The sequence below is a fragment of the Montipora foliosa genome, chromosome 4 (genome assembly GCF_036669935.1).
Source record: "Montipora foliosa isolate CH-2021 chromosome 4, ASM3666993v2, whole genome shotgun sequence".
Lineage (NCBI taxonomy): Eukaryota > Metazoa > Cnidaria > Anthozoa > Scleractinia > Acroporidae > Montipora > Montipora foliosa.
Genome location: NC_090872.1, coordinates 12,764,739 through 12,784,202, shown reverse-complemented (window position 1 = coordinate 12,784,202; position 19,464 = coordinate 12,764,739). Strand labels below are relative to the sequence as shown.

The following is a 19,464-nucleotide window of genomic DNA, read 5'->3' as shown; positions in this document are numbered from 1 at the left end:
GCGACATTCTGCCATGAATGCGGACCACCTTCTCTAGTTGTGGTTCCAGCGTCCCGCCGAGAGCTTTCCGCACCAACACGACTAAGTCATCGTCACACACATTGCATCTTGCCAACTAACGTCCAACACTTGATAACACTTTTGTGTTGGTGTCACAAGAGGTGGTGACAAGGTGCGTTGCTAATATTGTAGAGCATCGGAGATCAGTGCATTGTAGATGTACTTAAAATAGAAAATCCCGGTAGAATCCATTGTAGTCTTAACGTCGAGCTAATCCATGTATCAAGAAGGAAGGCATGCTTTTTTGCACGACGAAGCAACAAATGCAAAGACAAAAACGCAAATTTGAAAGGATTAACCGATAAGGCTAGGCGTGTTTGAAATTCTTGAGTTTAAAAACTTTTTCACCGAAGATAGGGCCAGTGTATCAATTGAAAGGTACCATGTCTTCCAATTTAGACAATCTGCTTAAATAAATCCTTGCCGAAATGAAATTTTCTCAGTTGCAATTGAATCAAACCCAGACTTCTTTTCCAGGATGAGTTTGCACTGTAAATAACAAGTTTTGGCAAGAAAAATCGGGTCTGCACGATTGACACGATATAAAACGTTTGCCATTTTCTCTTGGTTTTCTCCATCGAGTAATCTTCCGTGACCAGTGATTCGACTCAAGACTGTTAAAATCCTGTTACCCAGGGAGGGCATGTACGCGGGAGTGTCGTGGGCTCAACCTGCGCAGTACCAAAACACAGTGCCTTTAAAACAATAAGAAGAAAATGTTGCATTTGTAACCCACAATTTCAATTGCAAATGGCTCTGACTGGTCTTCTGGGATAAGGCCCCTTTTTCTTGTTCCACTTGTTCTTTCAAGGAGTGAAAGAATATTCATTGTATACGCAAAGAGCATGACACGTCATCTCAGTTGTTTTCGCCGTTTGTTTTCAAATTGTTGTAAAGCACATTTGAATCTACACAAGCCAAAAATGCGTTAATTGTCTACTGAAATGCTATATTTTGAATATGAAAAGTACAATCGTTTCAATCAGTTATCCATCGCGAAGTTGTTCGCTCGTTTATTTCGCTCCTTTGAAGACCTAAGATAGAGCGATGCTTCGACACATGCCAAAGAAGGCATTCGCACAAGATGTCAGTATTCTCGCCATGATTTTGGGTGAGAACGTTTTTTTTTGTAATCAAGAGGAACAGAAACGACGGAAGTCTTTGTTTGCTCGTATGCTCCACAGTATGGTAAGCTCGAGGTGGCATTTCCTTTTCCCTTAGCTTTATTCCCAGATGGAAGTAAAAAGCCATAAGCCATGGGTTGTTCCAAATGGCCACAGCGATTCTCAAAAAATATGTCTTTTGTTTGAGATCTAAGTAGCCCTTGTCGGCTCTCGACAACGTATAAAATTAAAGCAACAGCAATGAGAGAATTTAAATATAAACTGGGAAAAAAATCAAAACGGGGAAGCATTCGAAAGAACGGAAAACCTAAGGAGCAATAGCTGCTTGATTATTCCAGCCTGAACACTTTTTTATGTTTAATCGTGAAGCAAAAATACTCTGTCCAGTGAAGAGTTTCCTGGATTTGGCAACAGTGAGAGAGAGTTAGTTCTTGCATATAAATCTGAGCTGTATTCGCCAAGTGACAAAGGCAATCACCTTGTCAGAGTTTTCATTCCATCACTCAAAAAGGGTTTCTCACGTTTGTATCTATAATAATTCTTTGGACGTCAGTGAAGGCTTTCATTTCGATTGTCTCACTAAATCGATGTCTTAACTCGTTATCATTTTTGTTGAACGATTACCACGTCTTTTCAATTAAAGAAAAAAGATATTTATTAATACACCTTCTCGTCTACTTAAATAAAAATTTAATATTTAAATTTACATATCAGTAACGCGTATAGAGGCCAAGAAAAGAAAATCGGGAAAAGGCAATAAATTATAATCCCTTCATATATAATCGACTTACAAGTCAATTTGTAAGCTTAATTAAGATAGACTTGGTCTATTAGACCTACTGTTCTGCTCAACACGAGAAAAGGTTTCTTCGAATCGTCAACATAATAAAATGTACATTATACATGATTTAGTGTAACGAAATTACATTATTCGAAAGACTCCATTATCTTATCAAAAAAACAACTTTCTTACTTACAACTCATGGACTCACTGACAAGTCATTAATTACTTTGCTCTTGGACGAGGCATTTTCCTTACTGGAGTAAGAATTCTTGCTTAAGAAGCGTGGAGTGCGTTCTACCACTGATTATCATGTCAAATCGTGGGTAGGGACGCATGGACACAAGACTTCGTTTTTCATAGCAGCTTTCTTTTCTTACTGAAGCAGTTATACTCGTAACAACATTTGACGCTTAAAAGCTTAAAAGAAAGGCAATGAAGGGCTAGGAAAGTCTCCGTGGACGCTGAAAGGGGGAAGTGGGCTAGTTTCTAGATGTCCCACCGACGTTGGCGCGGCAAACGTTGACGTGAGAAGATTGGGCAATCTCTGCTGGCGGTATCCACCGAGGACACCAGCGAACGGTAATCTTGGAATAGTTGGCGATGGGGGTTGAAGACAGCCTGCAAATAATAAAACAATAAAACAATTGATAAGTTTCAAAATATCACATGAAGGAAGAGGAAACCACTAAGACTTGTGTGCCCACACATGTTAAGAGGTTCAACTGGCGCAAAGACAGCGATCAATTTGGGAGCCAAAATTGATCAGGAAGGGTGGCATTTCAAATAAAATTCATTTTAAAATCTGGATATTCCATTACAAATTGTGGTAAAAGTCTGCAAGTTTTGTCGAAGTCGGCCTCAGAAATACAAGGACATCATGCCTGTCATTTATATCGCAAGGCTAATCAGTGTTGAGGAGACTATCTTGTTTAAATTGGAATCTCTAACGCAATAAGTGCATGTAGCGGGAAAATAGACATTAAAAACGTCTTATTGGCATTGAATGACGTGTTTTTTTCATACCCGCATGTCGCGGGTATGACTAAGGTCGTCCCCGATCCATGGCTGTTCGGTCTTCCTGTATTATGCAATCAACAAAAAGAGGAACGTCTTTTGGAGACTTGAACTTCTAAATTTCCGGGAATGAAGTGCGAAGAATTTGGCGAGAATATCCCTTGTTTACCCTGTCTTCATCATTTGGAGAAAAACCACATTTGCCATAGCGTTAAGTTCATCAAACAATTTTCTTCCATAAATAGCCGCATTCTTACGGTTATCTGGAATCAATTTTCAAACTTCTGGCAGTAAATGCACTTGATAATCGCTCTAAGAAAACCGGAGAAAAATCACAGGACAATTCACTCGAACAGAAACGTGATAATTTTCTTTATCCTTCTGTTCTTGAGAAAGTGGTACCTCGGTGAAACTGATTGCGAAGTTTCCGAGAGTTTTTGTTCGATGAATAACCTATTTGCCCTCGTAAATTGGACTGCTTGCCATAAGCCGTCTCTCTAATTTGCTCGTCAAAAATTGTTCTCGCTTTTGGTTGAGTTGATAATTGGAGACAGAACAGCAACAAAAGATGCTTGACGCTCTGTCTTTCAGCGAATTAGTTATTCAACAAAAACGGCATGTTCAACCTGCAACGTGGACCTGAGAAAGCAACTCGCAGTTTTTTATTTATTTATCGACACTGTTTGTCCGGGTTGATTTCCGACCAACTCGGTCAAGCGTAGATCTTTCCAATATCGGCAGACGGCGGCTTCTGGTAAGAAGCTTGTGGCAACTGAGAAAGGAAAAGATCATCTCTTGTTCTTTGATTCATTAGTTCACTTAAAACCACCCGTACAGGTGTTAAGTAACGATCCCTTTCGTTGTGAGTTAGAAGAAAGAAAGAAAAAATAGGAAAGAAAAGCATCATCGTTTTAAATGTCCTCTGTTTCAGACGAATACCAACCACTTCGACTGAAAAAATGTCCCCTTTAATGCTTAACATATATGTGTGTCATAAATCTTAAGTCACCTGACTGGAAGAAGGATCCTTTGTCTTGTGGTCTGCATCCAATCTTTGGTACTTGGTACCTGTTGTTAACGCCCATTTGTGATAACAGAGGGAAGGGTACAGAAGAATAAAGTGGGTCCGGCATGATTGCTTGTAGATGGTTGTCGTGTAAACATTCCCTAAAAGGAAACAAAAAGTAAATTCCCTTCTCCAAATGAAACGGCAAGGCAAGTGTTGTTTGCATTTCGTGGAGAATTGACCGCCCTTTTGAAGTGGCCACATAGCATCCTATTGACAGGTAGTCGACAAATTCTAATCATGTCTAATGTTCGAAAGTCAATTCTTAGATCATCGGTTATTCATTCTAAATAAATGGAGCTGTTTTTCACAATTAAAAAATATCGATGAAAGAAGGAAATGAGAGCAGAAGAGTTGAGTGCAATAGAAACCTAAGGCTGGAAGTCATTTTAAAAATCCAGGAGAAAGGTTACGGTTACGGTTACCAGTAAGTATTCATGCAAACACTGTGTTATGCAATTTCGTGGCAAGATTGTCGAAAAGTTACGATTTCTCATCTCGATGGCATAAAGAAGGTTTCGTTTAAGCTTGATGCAATTTAGTAGTGTTTTCAAACAGACTGGTACGGTTGTCGAAGACAGTAGCCCAAATTGTCGCTCGGACAAGTGCCAAGAACTTTAGTTTTCTTGGAATACACTGAAAATTGTATTTGACTACCTGCCCACGTATACTCGCACGTCAACTCAAAAGGGCACAATTAGTAACATTTTGATTTGTTGCGAGATTGCTTTTTGCGAGACGAGAGTGACGATGTTTGCGAATTTTGACTTAAAACCAATGGCACCAACCTTTCTACAGGAATTAGACGCGATGAATCCCGGAAACCTTTGGCAAATGGATTGCTATCTATTTTTAATCGAGTGATCTGAAAAGAACGTAAAGCAAAAGTGACTGAGACTTATTATAAAGTAGAAGTCAAACTTAATCAGCTTCCCTAACGGATCACAAAAACCACAACGAAATGGTGATGACTGACGAAGACCTATGAATTAGTGAGTTTGTGGTCAAGGCATGCATCCGTTGCTCAGGCATTTGAGTTATAAGTAAGTTCCCAAGCACGATTCAGTACCCTAAAAGACAACACTTCATAATCTCTCGCAACCAGTTAAACTTTGTGAGTTGAGGAAGTCTGATTTAATTTGTTACGATCGAAACGGTGTGCGAGTCGGGCCTAAGAAAGTTAATGGACAGTCGTGTACAGTAACACAGTTTTGTTATTTAGGAATCGGTTTCAGGGCAATGACTCGACGTAAAAAATCACTTTGCATCTAAAACCCGATGACATCGTTTGTCGATCTAGCTCATTCTAAAAAAGTAGCATGGGAGTTTTTAAAGGCTGCCATCTGCATAAAAATAGCCCTCAAGTTTGCATGTGTCTGTCCTAATTAAATGTTAATTAAATTAGAAAAACTTCAAGGTACAACTGTGCTTAATCCTGGGTTTTAAACGAAAATGGAGGAAGATCGTTTTGAAGTGCCAGGTTTATCAATTTATTTTAAAAATCAACAATTGGTCCAAAGACCTTTTTGCTCACCAGTTGGTTTTGGTATGCTGTTACTCCGATAAAATTCGTCTCGGCAAACGTGAATGTTTTCATCTCCTCTGACTTGAGGTTGATTACTGAAGCTGTGTGGTCACGTTTGCGAATTATGTGCACTCTCGGTTGGTACTTATGCATGGAATTTAAGATGAGCTGAAAAATTTGAGAGCAGAACAAATGAAATGGCTACAAATAGCTTGCCAACAACAACGCCATGATCACTTTCCATATGTGGGAATTCGTTTTTCTGCAAAACAGGAGGGTGTCTGAAGAAGGGCCATTGACCTCTCTCAGAAAATTCATATTTAGGGACTTCTCCATATTCTAGTGATAACTTCCAAGGCTTGCCTTTACAGTCATTGTTTGCCATGACACGAGGCTCGTCATCAGCGAAACTCGCTTTCCGTCTGATTATACCACAAAACGTTATCAAAGCAAATTTTTTTTTTCCTCCCCCGCGTTAAACTGAGAGACAAGCGGATAAAAAGGATTGACGACTGCCTCCCTGAAAATAAGATTTCCTTATAACAACTAGAACCGAGAAAGCTTAGAGAAAATAACTAACACTTATCCAGTGTGTTTGTCTAGACTTACGTGGCCATTCCGGTCCCCGTCGTTGTTGGTCAGTTTGACTTTCTCAAATGATATAATCTGTTTTAGCAGCTGCTCCCCAGTGAAAGGTGAATCTGGATGCATGTACAACCTAACAGGGGCTGGTGGGTCTGCTTTCCCCGCAACAAGCCAAGTAGAGCGATGGTAGGCGTACCTGTAGCGTTTTTCGTCAACAGGTACAATATCCATCAAAACCATGTAATTTGCCTTGGGGTCCACACCGTTCACCGATATTCTCAGCGTGGGAAACATACGTCTGGAAATAAGTCAAATTAAGAATGAGTGTTAGAGAAAACAAGGCTTAGAAAAACAATTCACTTGTGTCAATTTTTGTCTTTGCTTGGTCCATTATAGGCTACGTAGCTCTTTTATCATCGCTTATCAAGTGTCAAATCAAAATTATATTTCATTTTCTGTAGTTACGGTTTTCGTGAATGATCCGGTTCATGCGAACAGTGTTTCTGTTTATGAAAAAGGAAAAAAGGTGTTTACAAAACACCTCCTTATCTTTTTAACAACTAGCACTTCCGGCAGCGATTTATTAGCGGTTAGCGCTGGGATATACTGGTGGTAGGGCGCCGGGCAGGGCGATAAAAGCGGACGCTTTCTCCAGGTTATCAACTTAACATGTCACTGGATGCTTGAATATCAGTTATGATTCACACCTTCCAGCCTTAGTTATAATCATTTCAGTTCCCAAATCACTGAATCGTTCCCACAACTCCTTCCCTTCAAGTTCCACTGTGATATTTCTAAGGTCGTCCTTTGAAGAATCGTCAAACACCTCGGCGTCCTCGTCATCCGTGGGAATTTCGCTCGAGGACGACTTCATCCTCTTTGCCGGTGGTGGTTCCGTAAATTCGTTATCCGAGAACCCCTCCTTGTCTTTTGAAGATTCTCTTAGATCTAAACATAAACAACAATTCAACGTTTACATCATAAACAAAGCGTTGTCTTATTTTCATAGCGGAATGTTTTGTATCCAAACCGCGCCGTCCTCATGCATGTTTACGCCACTTTGTTATTCTCAAAACGGATGACTGAATTGATAAGTGTATGAAATTCGCTGCCCTTCGATTTGGCTTTCATACCAAGCTCGCTTTTGCCGTCCCTGGAAGACATCAACGAGGCTATGGAGAAAGCATTTGCTTTTGAGGATAGTGAAGATGAACATTCCATTACAGGTTTTGTACGCTTTACAGAGAACGCTTCTGGTAGTTGTCGTGCCCGGCCGTTCACGCAAGCTGCTAAGTTCTTTGGCAAACAGGCAATAAACAGCAATTAATACCGTGATGACAGTCGTGGTATCTCTCAATGGTACAAAGAACTGGGTCGAGACCCTATCCCAGAATACCACGTCAAATGCCACTCATTTTAAAACCCAATACGTCACATACGGAACTTGTTTGAATTTCAGGAAGGCTATCGGTCAAAAGTATGCACACTTAATGTCAGCACGTTGTTCTCTTGAGAAAAGGGGCAAAAGAGAGTACATTGGCGAAATATTAGACCATATTATCGTGTTTGCGTAGCGGTTTATTTGTTTTTAATTTTGTTGAGAATTGTTCATCGTTGACTTCTCTCCACTTGAATCCGTCCACACATGTGGCGTTTCGTTTTTCTATTACAACTATGATATTCAGTTGCAGTGTCTCTTATGGGAATGTAAATATATGTCTTTAAAACCTTGCCAGTAACTGAATTTATTGGACAGAAAATCAACTGTTTGTGTTAAACAGAGGTGAGATGCGTGATGAGACCTCTTCGCACTCGATGAAAGGTGATTGTAGAAATCTAAAAGGAAACGATATGGTTTATTCTAAATCCTATGAATAACTTTCAACCACATCCTTTAAAGAGATCATCGCACAAAATATCTGTACTTTAGTCGTACATGTTAAACACTTTTGCAATTTGACAGTCAGTGCTGGGCGGAAAAGAATTCATCGGATCGGCTCTAACCTACACCGTTTATACGTTTGTTTATTTGTTGGAAATGATAGTATTCGGATATTGGTCGTACTTTCTTTTTTCAAGATAGTTGTTTTTATCAGCGCAATCCGAATTGGGTTTTCGCGTTTTTTTCCGTGGGCAGGCGCGTTAATACCGGCCGCATGTCTCTGGAAAAGAGATTTGTTTGCCTATCCTTTTTCTTTTTCAACGGTTTCGCTAAAAAACTATCAAGATATTTCTTGATTTACTATCTACCACAAATGACTGAAAGAAAATGAATGAATCTGGACAATAGCTTTTTTTCGCGAAACAAAATGACATTTTATCTATATCGGATGAGAGAGGAATGGCTGTTGACAAGGCAAGTTATTTTCCCACGCATTTAGATCTTTCGTATCACAGCTGAAGAAAAGCAACAAATACCGACGAACTCATTCAGCCTATTGAAAAGCTTTTCGCTAATCGAGACGTTCAGCACAAAGAAACAGTTCTTTTATTTCGTGATGAGAACAAAGATCTTCACCAGATAACATTAGCGACTCTTCACATCTGGATTTTGTAGAAGTACCGAAATTGCTCTGCTTCCTGAATTGACATGTTTATCCAAGACGATACCCTCTGCTCAGCCTACTCGTTGAGGAAAAAGCACTCGCGGAGGACGACATTTCCTGTATGTTTTATAGGATCTTCATAGCTCTATGACAAAAAACTAACTACTGATTTGCCAAGGCAGAAAGAGTCACACTTTCCTCTTGACCCGTGCTAAATCGATCTGGCATACATGAAATCAAATACCATTCACACCACGCACTTAATTAGCTTAATATACTGATAAGAATCTAGTTAAGTGTCGCATTAACATGAATAGGAACTCAATTATTTCATTATTTCAATAAAATATTCGATTTCGGTCTGGTTTGGCGCTCACGACATGCACGAGAAAGGGAGAAAAGCTTGGCTGCGAATGAAGTCTGTTTTCTTAAGAACTCGCCCGGAGACCGAGTCAACGAGAAAAACTTGATCTGTCAAGACCCTTTTCCAACCGGCCACTTAACAAACTTTACGGTATCAAGGATTTCGCGAGGTTGATGGGCTGCATGATGTGTTTTAAAAATGACTTTCTTCGCCTTAAGCATCCAGAGGGTGTAAACTATCGCCATATGCGTTCAAAGGGATAGACATCTCGATGTCTTTCAACGCTCAATTAAGCTGTTTATTTACAATCTGTCCTTGTTTTTACGGGACGTGAACCGCCTGGGAAGAACCGAAGGTGGCATAAGATGTATTACACTGCGAAATTCAACTCTAGTCGGTATCTTGCCAACCGTATCGCGTTTCTGTTCAGGCTATTTTGATTTTCGTGATTCAGTGGACGAAATAGGCATGGCATACCGGTTTGCTATTTACTAATCACTTCAGTATAGTCATGGGCTGTGCTTTAAGTGTGATCTTTTAAAACAAAAAAAATAATAGTGCAATTAAAAAAAAATTGAAGAAGACGATTAGAAGAAAAAAAGTGTTAATAGGAAAACATTGGCTTGCAGCAGTTACAGTTATTTCTCCAGACATGTCGGGGTTATTAACTTATACATTAGGAAGCCCAAGTAGTGATCTGCTATCAAAATAGGACTCTCAAGCTACGAGATCTAAAGACGGTCGATAAGAACATCTTTAACTCTATGAGCTGATTGTTTTTGCACCATGTTTAGTCTTGTTGAAGAAATGATAGTAGATAATAATTGCCTCTGATTTTGATGAATTATGCAATTTACATTTGCCCTATTGCATCACCTTTATGACAAATTGCAGCGAGCTGAAACGTGTTGATGCTGCAAGTCTACGTATCTGCCTTATCGTTAGCTTCCACCCGAGTTCCGGATGAAGAAGATCGTAGATAATTTTGTCACCCACTTGTTAATCGTGACACTAGGTGTGAAAGCCGTAGAGCTTTCAATTGATAAAATCGTCCGGGCAGGCATCCGTAAGGAAAACTGAGTGACATAAAAACACGAGGATTCTACCCGGGAAATTATCGCTAGAAATGGAGATCTTGTGATTTGCTAGATCCATGAACCATTCGTCATTCCATCGAATACGCCAAACTCTTAAAAAGCTCAAAGCCCTCGAAACGCTCAAAGTTATCAATGGAATGACACCACTGACTTTAACGTTAGTAATTATTTGCTAAGACTCGGAGTTTAGAAAAAAAAATGTCAAGTTTAAATGTACATGAACCTCTCGGCAAGACAACAGCAAGTGTTCTGTAAAGCACTTCGATAATTTTTAACGTAATAAAGTCTGTTAAAAACTCCAAATTCCCAAAAGCTCTCGAAATCATTCAATTTGTCAAGATCATTTTTTCGTTAAATCTGTTTTTACATATTTCAATGATTTACATAGTCTAAGCCAACATACAATGTGATATTTCGCCAAAGATGTATTATTTTGGTAGTTATCGTCTAGACCTATCTTTCTTGCAAGGCCCTGATTTCATCATCAAGCCGAGTTACTACATGAATAACTCTTCCCGCCCAACCACCTGTACATCGAAAGAGAATTTGGTGCTGACAGTGAAATTATAGTGGTCAAACTGAGGCCCTGCCGCAAGTGGCAAGAACTACTTCCTCGTTTCATCGATTGTCAAAAAATAAGGAGTTTTCTGACGGATAATTGTTTCCGGAATTTTAGTAGGTTGGCTTTTCACTTTAGGCATTGGTGATTTCCATATTTGGAAACACAGAGGATCTCATGGCTTTGAGATTTTTCGATCCATACATAAATTCACTATGAGTTTCTAACCCTTTCAATAAAGGCAAAAAATGTTGAAGTTACGTGCAACAGTTCTTAGCTTTCAAAGCGAAGGGATTTTATTGAATATGTGCCAACTACTTAACAACCTTGCAAAACCAAACGAAAACGCGATTCCTCCTTAAGTACATTATCTGAGTGGGAAAGTCTATTTGTCAACGTTGTTTGGATTCGTGCTCTTTTGAAAGCGCGTGTATTTGCTGCAGCAGATATTTGGACCTAGTCGAGAAAGTCTCGCGTAAGGCTTGGTCTTCAATATCCGACTTTTCTTTCAAAATACCATGCGAGCCTAAAATATTCCTACTGACATTTCTTTAACCGCAATGCTGTGGGTGTATCCTCTCAAAAAGAATGTTTGTTTAGATATATTTTATGCTTGTTTGATTGGTGGATGAAAACTTTTCCACAAGTGTCGCTTTGACCACTTTCTCGAGTCAACAAACAACGAAGAAGAACCCGGACCACGTTCTGTGCATTTGAGAGCTGGATATGACCTTGCCAATGCGAAAGTTCTGACCTGCAGATCTTTGCCTGGGCAATATCAGATAGTAGGCAAGGTGCAAGAATATGGGGTATGCATTTCACACAGCAACCTGCGAATGAAAAACGAGCATGTTAACACCTTATATTGAGTTTAGGAGAAGTTTATCTTGTCAGCTTTGGAAAAGATTATCATTAATCACGTGGAAGCGGGTTGCTTTGTAACTTAGCCACATTCAATGCTCACCAGTTTCTAGCCTGTCGCAGGAACGTGAATTGATAGGGACCTCATTCAGTTTGACAGCTTTTTAGTTGTCTTGTGCAGATATGGGCGTTTCCCGTAAAATGAGCCAAATTTTTGGCACTCAAAACAATTGAAAGGGCTTGGTACTTGTCTGTCTTCCGAACTTGTACAAAAATGGCGCTTTAGCCAGCTTTAAACCGGATCAAACGCCTTGAATTAGTTTAGAGGGATTTATTTTTTCTTCCGCCTTCCAATACCACACAACTCGCTCAAAACTTTAGATTGTATGATACTTCGGTAGACCGGGCGATCATTTTCCGAGACTATCCCTGATACCACAGTTCGCGTCTTCCGCTGCTAAATCACCGGAAGCGAAACGTTCTTAAATCGCTTTACATCAGCTCATTCAGCGCTTAAGTCTGTTTTGGGCCGTCTGGTTTGTTAATCTGTAAGGACATTTCCTCCACAGTCAAATTCATACCCAGAAATTTACGGTAAAATTTGTTCGTTTACGACCAAAATTCTGCACACCGCTCTTTCCTTTGGACCAACCCGAGAAACACCTCAATAACCCAAACTCGGGTGTTGTATATAATATACTCTGAATATTCTAGTGAAGCCAAAAATAGCATGATAATGTTACGGTAATAATATTGAATATAATCTGTTTTTCCAGTGATCATGTTGTTACCCAACGCATTGTGACCGATGAATCCCAAAACAAAACACTCTTTTTAATCCACGGACCGATTTCTTGCCAGCAAGCCGATTATCAACTACATCGTGCCAACGCGAGACAATTAGCACAGCATTAGTGTAAAAAAAACGTATAGGTTTAGGGAAAAAACAGACATCACTGTGGAGCGAAGACACGGGAGTGATGCGTGACTCTGTTGGTGTGTCATCTCATTTAGGGATAATTAATATGATGCCCCTCCTGCTGTGTGGGCTCGTGATATACAGTTTGGCAATGGGCAGGGGACGTTTGGGGAGGATTTCGACTGTTAAATAAACGCAAATACACGATATCTTGGGATTGTGAAAATTAAACGAATTACCAATGTTACTTGAGAGTTTCTCTCCTGCTTTCTACGGTTATTTTGTGAAAAAAAGATCAATGCTCCCATAAACAAGTTGTTGTTGTTGCTGTACGTTCTTTTTCGGCTCTGTCTTCTTCTTCAATTCCGACTGTCCTTGCGTTTCCTTTCCCGCTGGACCAAGCCAAACTTGCCAAGAATTTCAACCGTTAAAACTATGCTGGCCAAAGGAGCCAAATTTTAAACATCAAACGCAAGGATAAGAATTTTGTTGAACAATGCACTGTACAGCTGTAGGTCGAATATGTGATGCTTGTTAGGACTGACACATTCCACATGATCCAACTCAACACCTTGCATGGTCTTCGAACACGGTGGCGGGATATTACAAACTTGAGGTGTCCAACAGTTATTGTTTGTCTGAGCTAACTTTTGAATTTGGAAGGAATCGTGTTGTCCTCTTTGCTCTCCTATCACGGTCTATGGTCTTCCTCAGTTAACACTGAGGTCAAAGCGTTTTGTGAGTGTGAAATATAGGTTGTCTAAATTTCTATTTATTGTACCCGGTTCGTTTTGTTCCTTCTTCTATTTTACTTTTGTTGGCCCTTCTATTTCGGAACTGATTAATACCCTGGAATTTTATTCAGCGTTAAATAACTATGAGTCGTCAATAAAATGCTCTCTGTTTCACTTAACTCTGTTCCACCTAATAAATACCGCCTAGAATGCTAAGAGAAAAAATGACAAAGGCGAGTGGGGTACCTGAGATAATAAAACAGTGTTCTACGGTTATTATGCACTGTCAACACGATCAAAACGATTTGGAACTGAGTTGAAAAAGGTTGAAATCATATGAAATTAACTGGCTGAAAGTCCATACCAATTTATTTCGCAATTGTCTTAGGATGATATTTGTCCCGCTGGATCTTCGAATTCTCAAAGCATTCATTCAAGACTGAGATGCTTATCGCATAGCAAACTCTTTAAAACTCTTGCAATTGAATGTCATATCTCAGAAAGGACGCCTTCGCACCAAAGATAAGAAATATTATACAAGTGTTGTAATTTTCAGAGGATTTTAATTATCAGCTTTGAATGCAGGTTGATGAAAGGTATGATAAGGGATGGGAAGAGTCTATAGTTTGCACATAACCTTCTTCAGAAGCTCTTGCAGCATATGTTCGGTTACTAAATTGTCTTAAAAACACGAATCTAACGCTTTTTCTTTGAATTATTGATGAAAATTATCAAACGACAACTCATTGCCGTTTTGGCATGAATGTCAGGGAGAAATTAAGGGTAGACAACTGATACACTCCATCCGCTCTTTCCTTATCTCCAATCTCAGCCACGCACACTTTTCATCGTGTTTATTAATTCGGTACTTACCTTACCCGTGGGGCTATCACCTGGTGAAAAAGTATTTCCACGGAGAACCATGCAACAACTCCCAGTTGAGAATGTAAAGAAAACAAAACACCTAATTTACGGCGTTGTAGTTTAGTTTATTAAATGAGCTTTCCAGACTATGGTTTCAATAGAAATTGCATCTTGTTTCAGTATAACAAGTTCAGGAACACAGATATATATTTCTCCACATCTTTATGTGAAAAGAACTAGTCTATCTATTAAAAAGTTCCAAAAGTGTTTCCGGACTCAAGTTCTTGCCCTACTGTTAAGAAGCTAATGATCAAAATGGAGAAAGTTCGTTGTTGTCACAAGGTCAAAGCTATCTATGTTTACTTCCCAGAAGATTTGCAAACGTCTCAGTTTCTGTTTCCCGCTGCAAAGCTTTCCATAGTAGTACGATGTTATAGTGAATCAGTTTGTATTTTCCGTACGTTTTTGGGTGTTTCGAGTTCTACAATCATTATTTTCCAACTGAGATTATTTGAGCCCCAGATTTCCTGCTCTCTCTCAAAATGGTGGGGCTTCGTTTACATTCAAGAATGGCTTTTAACAAGCTATTAGAGTATAAATTATAGCTCAGAACACTCACCAAAGATTACATTATTTATCTTGAGAATTATATGTCAGCTACTTGCTTGCATGAGGGTCGCTCAGACAACAACGGAAACAGTTTCCGACGGTGATGGTAATTCTAGTGAATTTCTGCGTGTCGCGACAGAAAATATTCCACCACGGCACTGAGAACTGATCGGCTTAGTTGAAGAAAACGTCTCTCTCGGTCGTTTACTTAATTGGTGTTGCCACTATTTATTTACCAAGCATGAGGGAATGAAGCTATTGAATAAAAAAGCTGAATAGCGTACCACATCATCGGGATGGTAAATATTATCGATTTCCATTATGAAGGAACAACAGGCAGCAAGTGCAGGTCTTAAACGATCTATAGCACTTGATAACTTCGCAATTGAAGTATTCTTCTGTAAAAACTTTTCGCCTTTCTTATAAGATACAGATCTATTAGCCCTGATACACTCTAAAGATTACGCCCCGAGGTATTGCCCGGTAGCCGCGGTGCAAGACCCGTGACAAGAACAAATCTTACCCAAAAAGCTGAATAAAAGGGCTCAACTGCTTTCTTTAACCATTAAAAAGAAAAGGAACGACTTAATAAAAAATGAATTATTTAAAGCAGTGATATCAGTTAATATCCTAGACTATAAATTGTACTCTAGGAGGTTTTTCCGCTTTTAACGAGATTGAAGGGTTTCAAAACAAACAAGCTTGTACTAATACATTGAAATCAGCATTTAACTCTGAAAGAACCAATTTGAAGTAAGAACTATTATTCACTCGTTTCATGACTTGACATGGGTTAAGATATCACAATCTCATGTGCCATAAAACACTACTCTAGGTACGGTACGCGCTTTTTAATGTTGCATAATATATGTAAAATTCCTTTAGCAATACTGGATGAGTGTGTGATCATTTTCGACAACAGTTGCAAAGCCTCAGTCCAATACTATTATTGATCAATTAAATTGTACATTAGTCTGAACATGCAAGATTGCCCGCAGTATCAAAACATAGCTTGTACGGATGGATTAAAATTTGCATTTAAGTGTGAAATAACAATTAAGACGAAGAGTGAACGAGGGGACCGAGAGACTGTCACACCAATGCGATAGTCAGTGTAAAAAGATGGGAAGATGTGGAAGAATAATAAACAATCGTTTACACTGAGATAATGTTGTCTACGGACTCATTTGAGTCACGATTCAGGCCTTACTCCGATATAATAAAATAGACTTGCCAGTAAATGATTTATAGCGATAATTGAGACGGCTTTCTGCTGATGGTGTGAAGAAGTTTGTCTGTGCTGTTTATATTCTCTTAGATCAAGTTTCAATCGAGTCAGCATGACAAACTCTCCGATGCTCTTTTAAACTCGGAAAGTTTAGGAATAAAGCCTTTTCATTTAACTGTAGAAGTTAAACAGGCCAGCCAATACAATCAGCTTCTCCCACAAAAGCTTTCGACTTAACCCTTTAGCTACCCTTTGGCCAAGGGCAAAACAAGTTGGACTATATCCCTAAACAACGAAATGCTTGAACCTCCACATCCGTTCATCATTCAAAAACATTTCACTCGTGGAAACTGATCCTCTTAATAAATTTGCCATGAAATAAACCTTGAGGAGTTTTTTCATTGCCAACAGCTCTCGCTCTCATTACAAAGATCCAAGAGAATCAAGTTTCACGAAAACTTACACATTTACTCTTTTACCCCATGGGAATGAAGGGGATATAGACGGTTAAAATTAAAATTGCTTTGGTCGAGACCCAACTCAATGTAAAGCTTACGACAAGCCATTTACTGCTTCCTTTTCCCTTGAGCGACACGAGTCTGACCCCAGATCAACATCAATTTTCATTAAAAATGCTGGTTTTGATAGAAATTTGTGTTTTGCCTACACAACCGATAAAAATCATTTCAAGACATGAATTAGTTTGTAAAGACAGACAGAGGAACGTTTCTGGAAAAAGGTGTCTCAGTAGATGATATTGAGTGTGGACATGCATGTGCTGTTTTTAAAACTCTCTTAAAATTTTGCAATAATAATTTTGTGGCCATTCTGGTTATTTTCAACATTTTGGAGCTTTTCAAAAGGGCGACATAAGTTGTACATTTCAAAAAGAAAAAAGACACCAACGCTGAGATCGATGCATTCACCCATTAGTTCTTCGCTGGCCCCATTTTGAATGGTTGAACAAAACAATACTCTGTTATCTAGTTGAAAACAATTGACCCTACGGGCGGGTTTTGAAGCTATTTTGTCTGGGCCTTAATTAAACATGTATTTTAGCAGAGCCTCGTCCAGTTTGATCGGCGAAATAATACCAATAAGCCTTGGACGGTTTAAAGGGACGACCAACTTAAGCTACTTCGATTTCACATATGGCTACACTGGAGATTCATCGAGCATCAGAGCTCTGCTGATCTCAGAACATTCTTTCAGCTCGAAATGAACTATCATTGACACATTGATACAATAATCTTTTATCGCATAATTTACAGTATTTTATTTTGTCGAGCAGAGCAATGAAGACCTTGGGAGCATGTCACGCGGTTGATCTGGGAGAGAACAGTTAATTCTGGATGACCAACCTAGGCTAGCGCTATAGTGTGAACGAAAACTAACTGGACGTAGAATCCCAAGATGGCTTTCTTCGGAGAAAAATAGACCAGTTCGGATCATTTGCAGACGGGGCGTCAGCTTATTTTTATTCAAATGTGAAAAGCATAATCACAGTTTTTTCAACTTTCGAACTTCAGAGGACAACAAAAAGATCACTCTTGACCGAAGTATCCTGCGCCTTGTGAGCTCCTGCTGAATAAAGCATGGCCATTTATTTTGAAAGTTGTTTCTACGGGTACAACTGACCAATCAGAATGCATGAAAGGCGAGGCTGGGTGATCAGCTTTTTCAGTGTCCTACCATATCGTCCAAACTCATTTTCAACTTCATGATTGAAAGAGGTTCATAGCTCTTTAGCTCAGACCGGTGACAAACCAGAAATTACACCTGTCCCTCCGGGGCCTTCAAGCTTCTCCCTTCCATCTCGTCTCCCGTAAGCCACAAAAATTACTTTTTGCCCAAGGTCAACCTTGTGTTACTATTTTGTGCGTACCAAAGTTATCACGATGGCATTCATTCATTAACACATCTAGAACTTACTAATCTGATAACAACTGTGTAAATTTAATGGGCAACAATCTTATTAACAAATAAAATTAAACCGTAACACTGCATTCTTGATGAAAAAGTGCATGATTTAATAAGATTTATGACCGAATACGTTTTTTTTTTACCTTTTTCTAAACCTGTTAACCTTACTTTCAAGAATTATGTCTGTTTGGCAATATGCTTCAAAATTATACGAAATTATGACTTGGACTAACCATTACTGGTTGGCATTCATCACTTGTATGAACCGTTCCGTCACAGGCTTGCAATTGAATCCAGCTTGATTCTCCCACAACAAGTTTTTCCTTTTACTGAGTGATGATTTATGTTCTTCGAAATTTATAACAAGATCGGAAAATTCAGAGATACTCGGAAGCAGAGAAATGTTCTTTGCTCTTGGCAAAGACATCTCGATACAATGGTTAAATCCATTACATCGCTCGTAAATGTAACCATGATCCATAAATATTCACTTATCCGGATGAATCCAAAATTATCTACTTGTGGTTGGTGTTATAATCTACGCTTATATTCTGGCAATACAACTACCACAGTAAAGTGGGTTTTTAGAAAGTATTTCCTCGTAAGTTATTGTCACCTTTCAACGTCTGTTCCATTCCTGGCGCATCGTACCACATCATCGAGCACTGAACTTTTGAGGAGGTACTATTTGCTGAGCACAGCTCTGCTTCAGCGCTCAGTACACTATATAAATGATATCTTTACAAACACTTTCTCTGTCAATCAAACGGGATTTATATGAGGGGAGTCATTGAAGAATCCGAATTCGTTTTATACAATCGGTGCTGAAATGTATTATGGTAAGAACAGACAAAGCAAATCAACTATTAAGACGATTATTTGCTTTGCTTTAGGAAGATTTCTGTAATTGGTTTTGGGGATTTTAATTATACAATACGCATATCTGTGATAGATTTAGTTGCATTCGTGGCTTTCAGCATGTAATTTTGGGACGAAAAGCTCTATCAATTAAGGGGGTGAATTTATTATAAACAACAATTGAAACGAGGAATGTGTACATCCTACGTCAACCGTTCAGTTTTGTTAAAGGTAGAATTTGTATTATTCACAACAAAATAAACCTGGAAAATTTGCAAAAAGAACAAAAACTGGTGGCGAAGTCAGTCGTTAAAAACTGGAGGAATTCAAACATCAGCTTTAACAGCAGACACCTTAAGCTTCTGGCATTAGTCCCGTTCAATTAGTTCTTAACTTAAGTAAAATAAATTTGCTAAGGACAGGAAATGCTGGATTTTCTTTCGATCCGACCCGTTTTTTTTTTTTCTGAGTTGGAGCAAAGTTGACAAGATCCAAAAAACCAAAATTTGATTTGATTTGAGTTAACTTGTTAATTTCAATTTACAGTGTCGCCGATTAGTGCTCTCCGGCGCTGGAAGATTAAACACTAAATAAAGTTCCTTTCTTTTCTTTTTACCTAGGAAGGGGAAGTTCTGCGTTGCCGCTCTGTATGTTTAAATTTAAAGCAACCGAAATTTACATATATAGTAGACATTTCTAAAAGAACTGAAACTGAACTCCTCTACAGGGTCGCTTTCGAAAGAA

The 19,464-nt window shown here is 39.0% G+C and overlaps 1 protein-coding gene and 1 long non-coding RNA gene across 8 annotated transcripts in view; one reads left to right on the top strand and one right to left on the bottom strand.

The window, feature by feature from the left end:
• The window catches only part of LOC137999911 (uncharacterized), a 69,788-nt gene that overhangs the window by 43,219 nt on the left and 7,105 nt on the right, over positions 1–19,464 (top strand). The window lies entirely within an intron of this gene.
• LOC137999897 (T-box transcription factor TBX20-like) lies at positions 1,815–18,629 on the bottom strand. 5 transcript variants are annotated; one of them, XM_068845868.1, is made up of 8 exons: positions 18,479–18,610; positions 11,479–11,554; positions 6,866–7,106; positions 6,183–6,456; positions 5,583–5,741; positions 4,837–4,913; positions 3,992–4,149; positions 1,815–2,586 (listed from the first exon to the last, which is right to left on the bottom strand). In XM_068845868.1, the coding sequence occupies exons 3-8, from the start codon at positions 7,030–7,032 to the stop codon at positions 2,387–2,389; spliced, it is 1,035 nt and encodes a 344-aa protein (XP_068701969.1). In that variant the 5' UTR covers positions 7,033–7,106; positions 11,479–11,554; positions 18,479–18,610; the 3' UTR covers positions 1,815–2,386. The 5 variants fall into 5 exon arrangements, with proteins under 5 accessions (XP_068701969.1, XP_068701970.1, XP_068701967.1 ...); XM_068845869.1 differs by lacking the exon at positions 18,479–18,610 and adding an exon at positions 18,096–18,350; XM_068845866.1 differs by lacking the exon at positions 11,479–11,554 and having other exon boundaries at positions 18,479–18,629.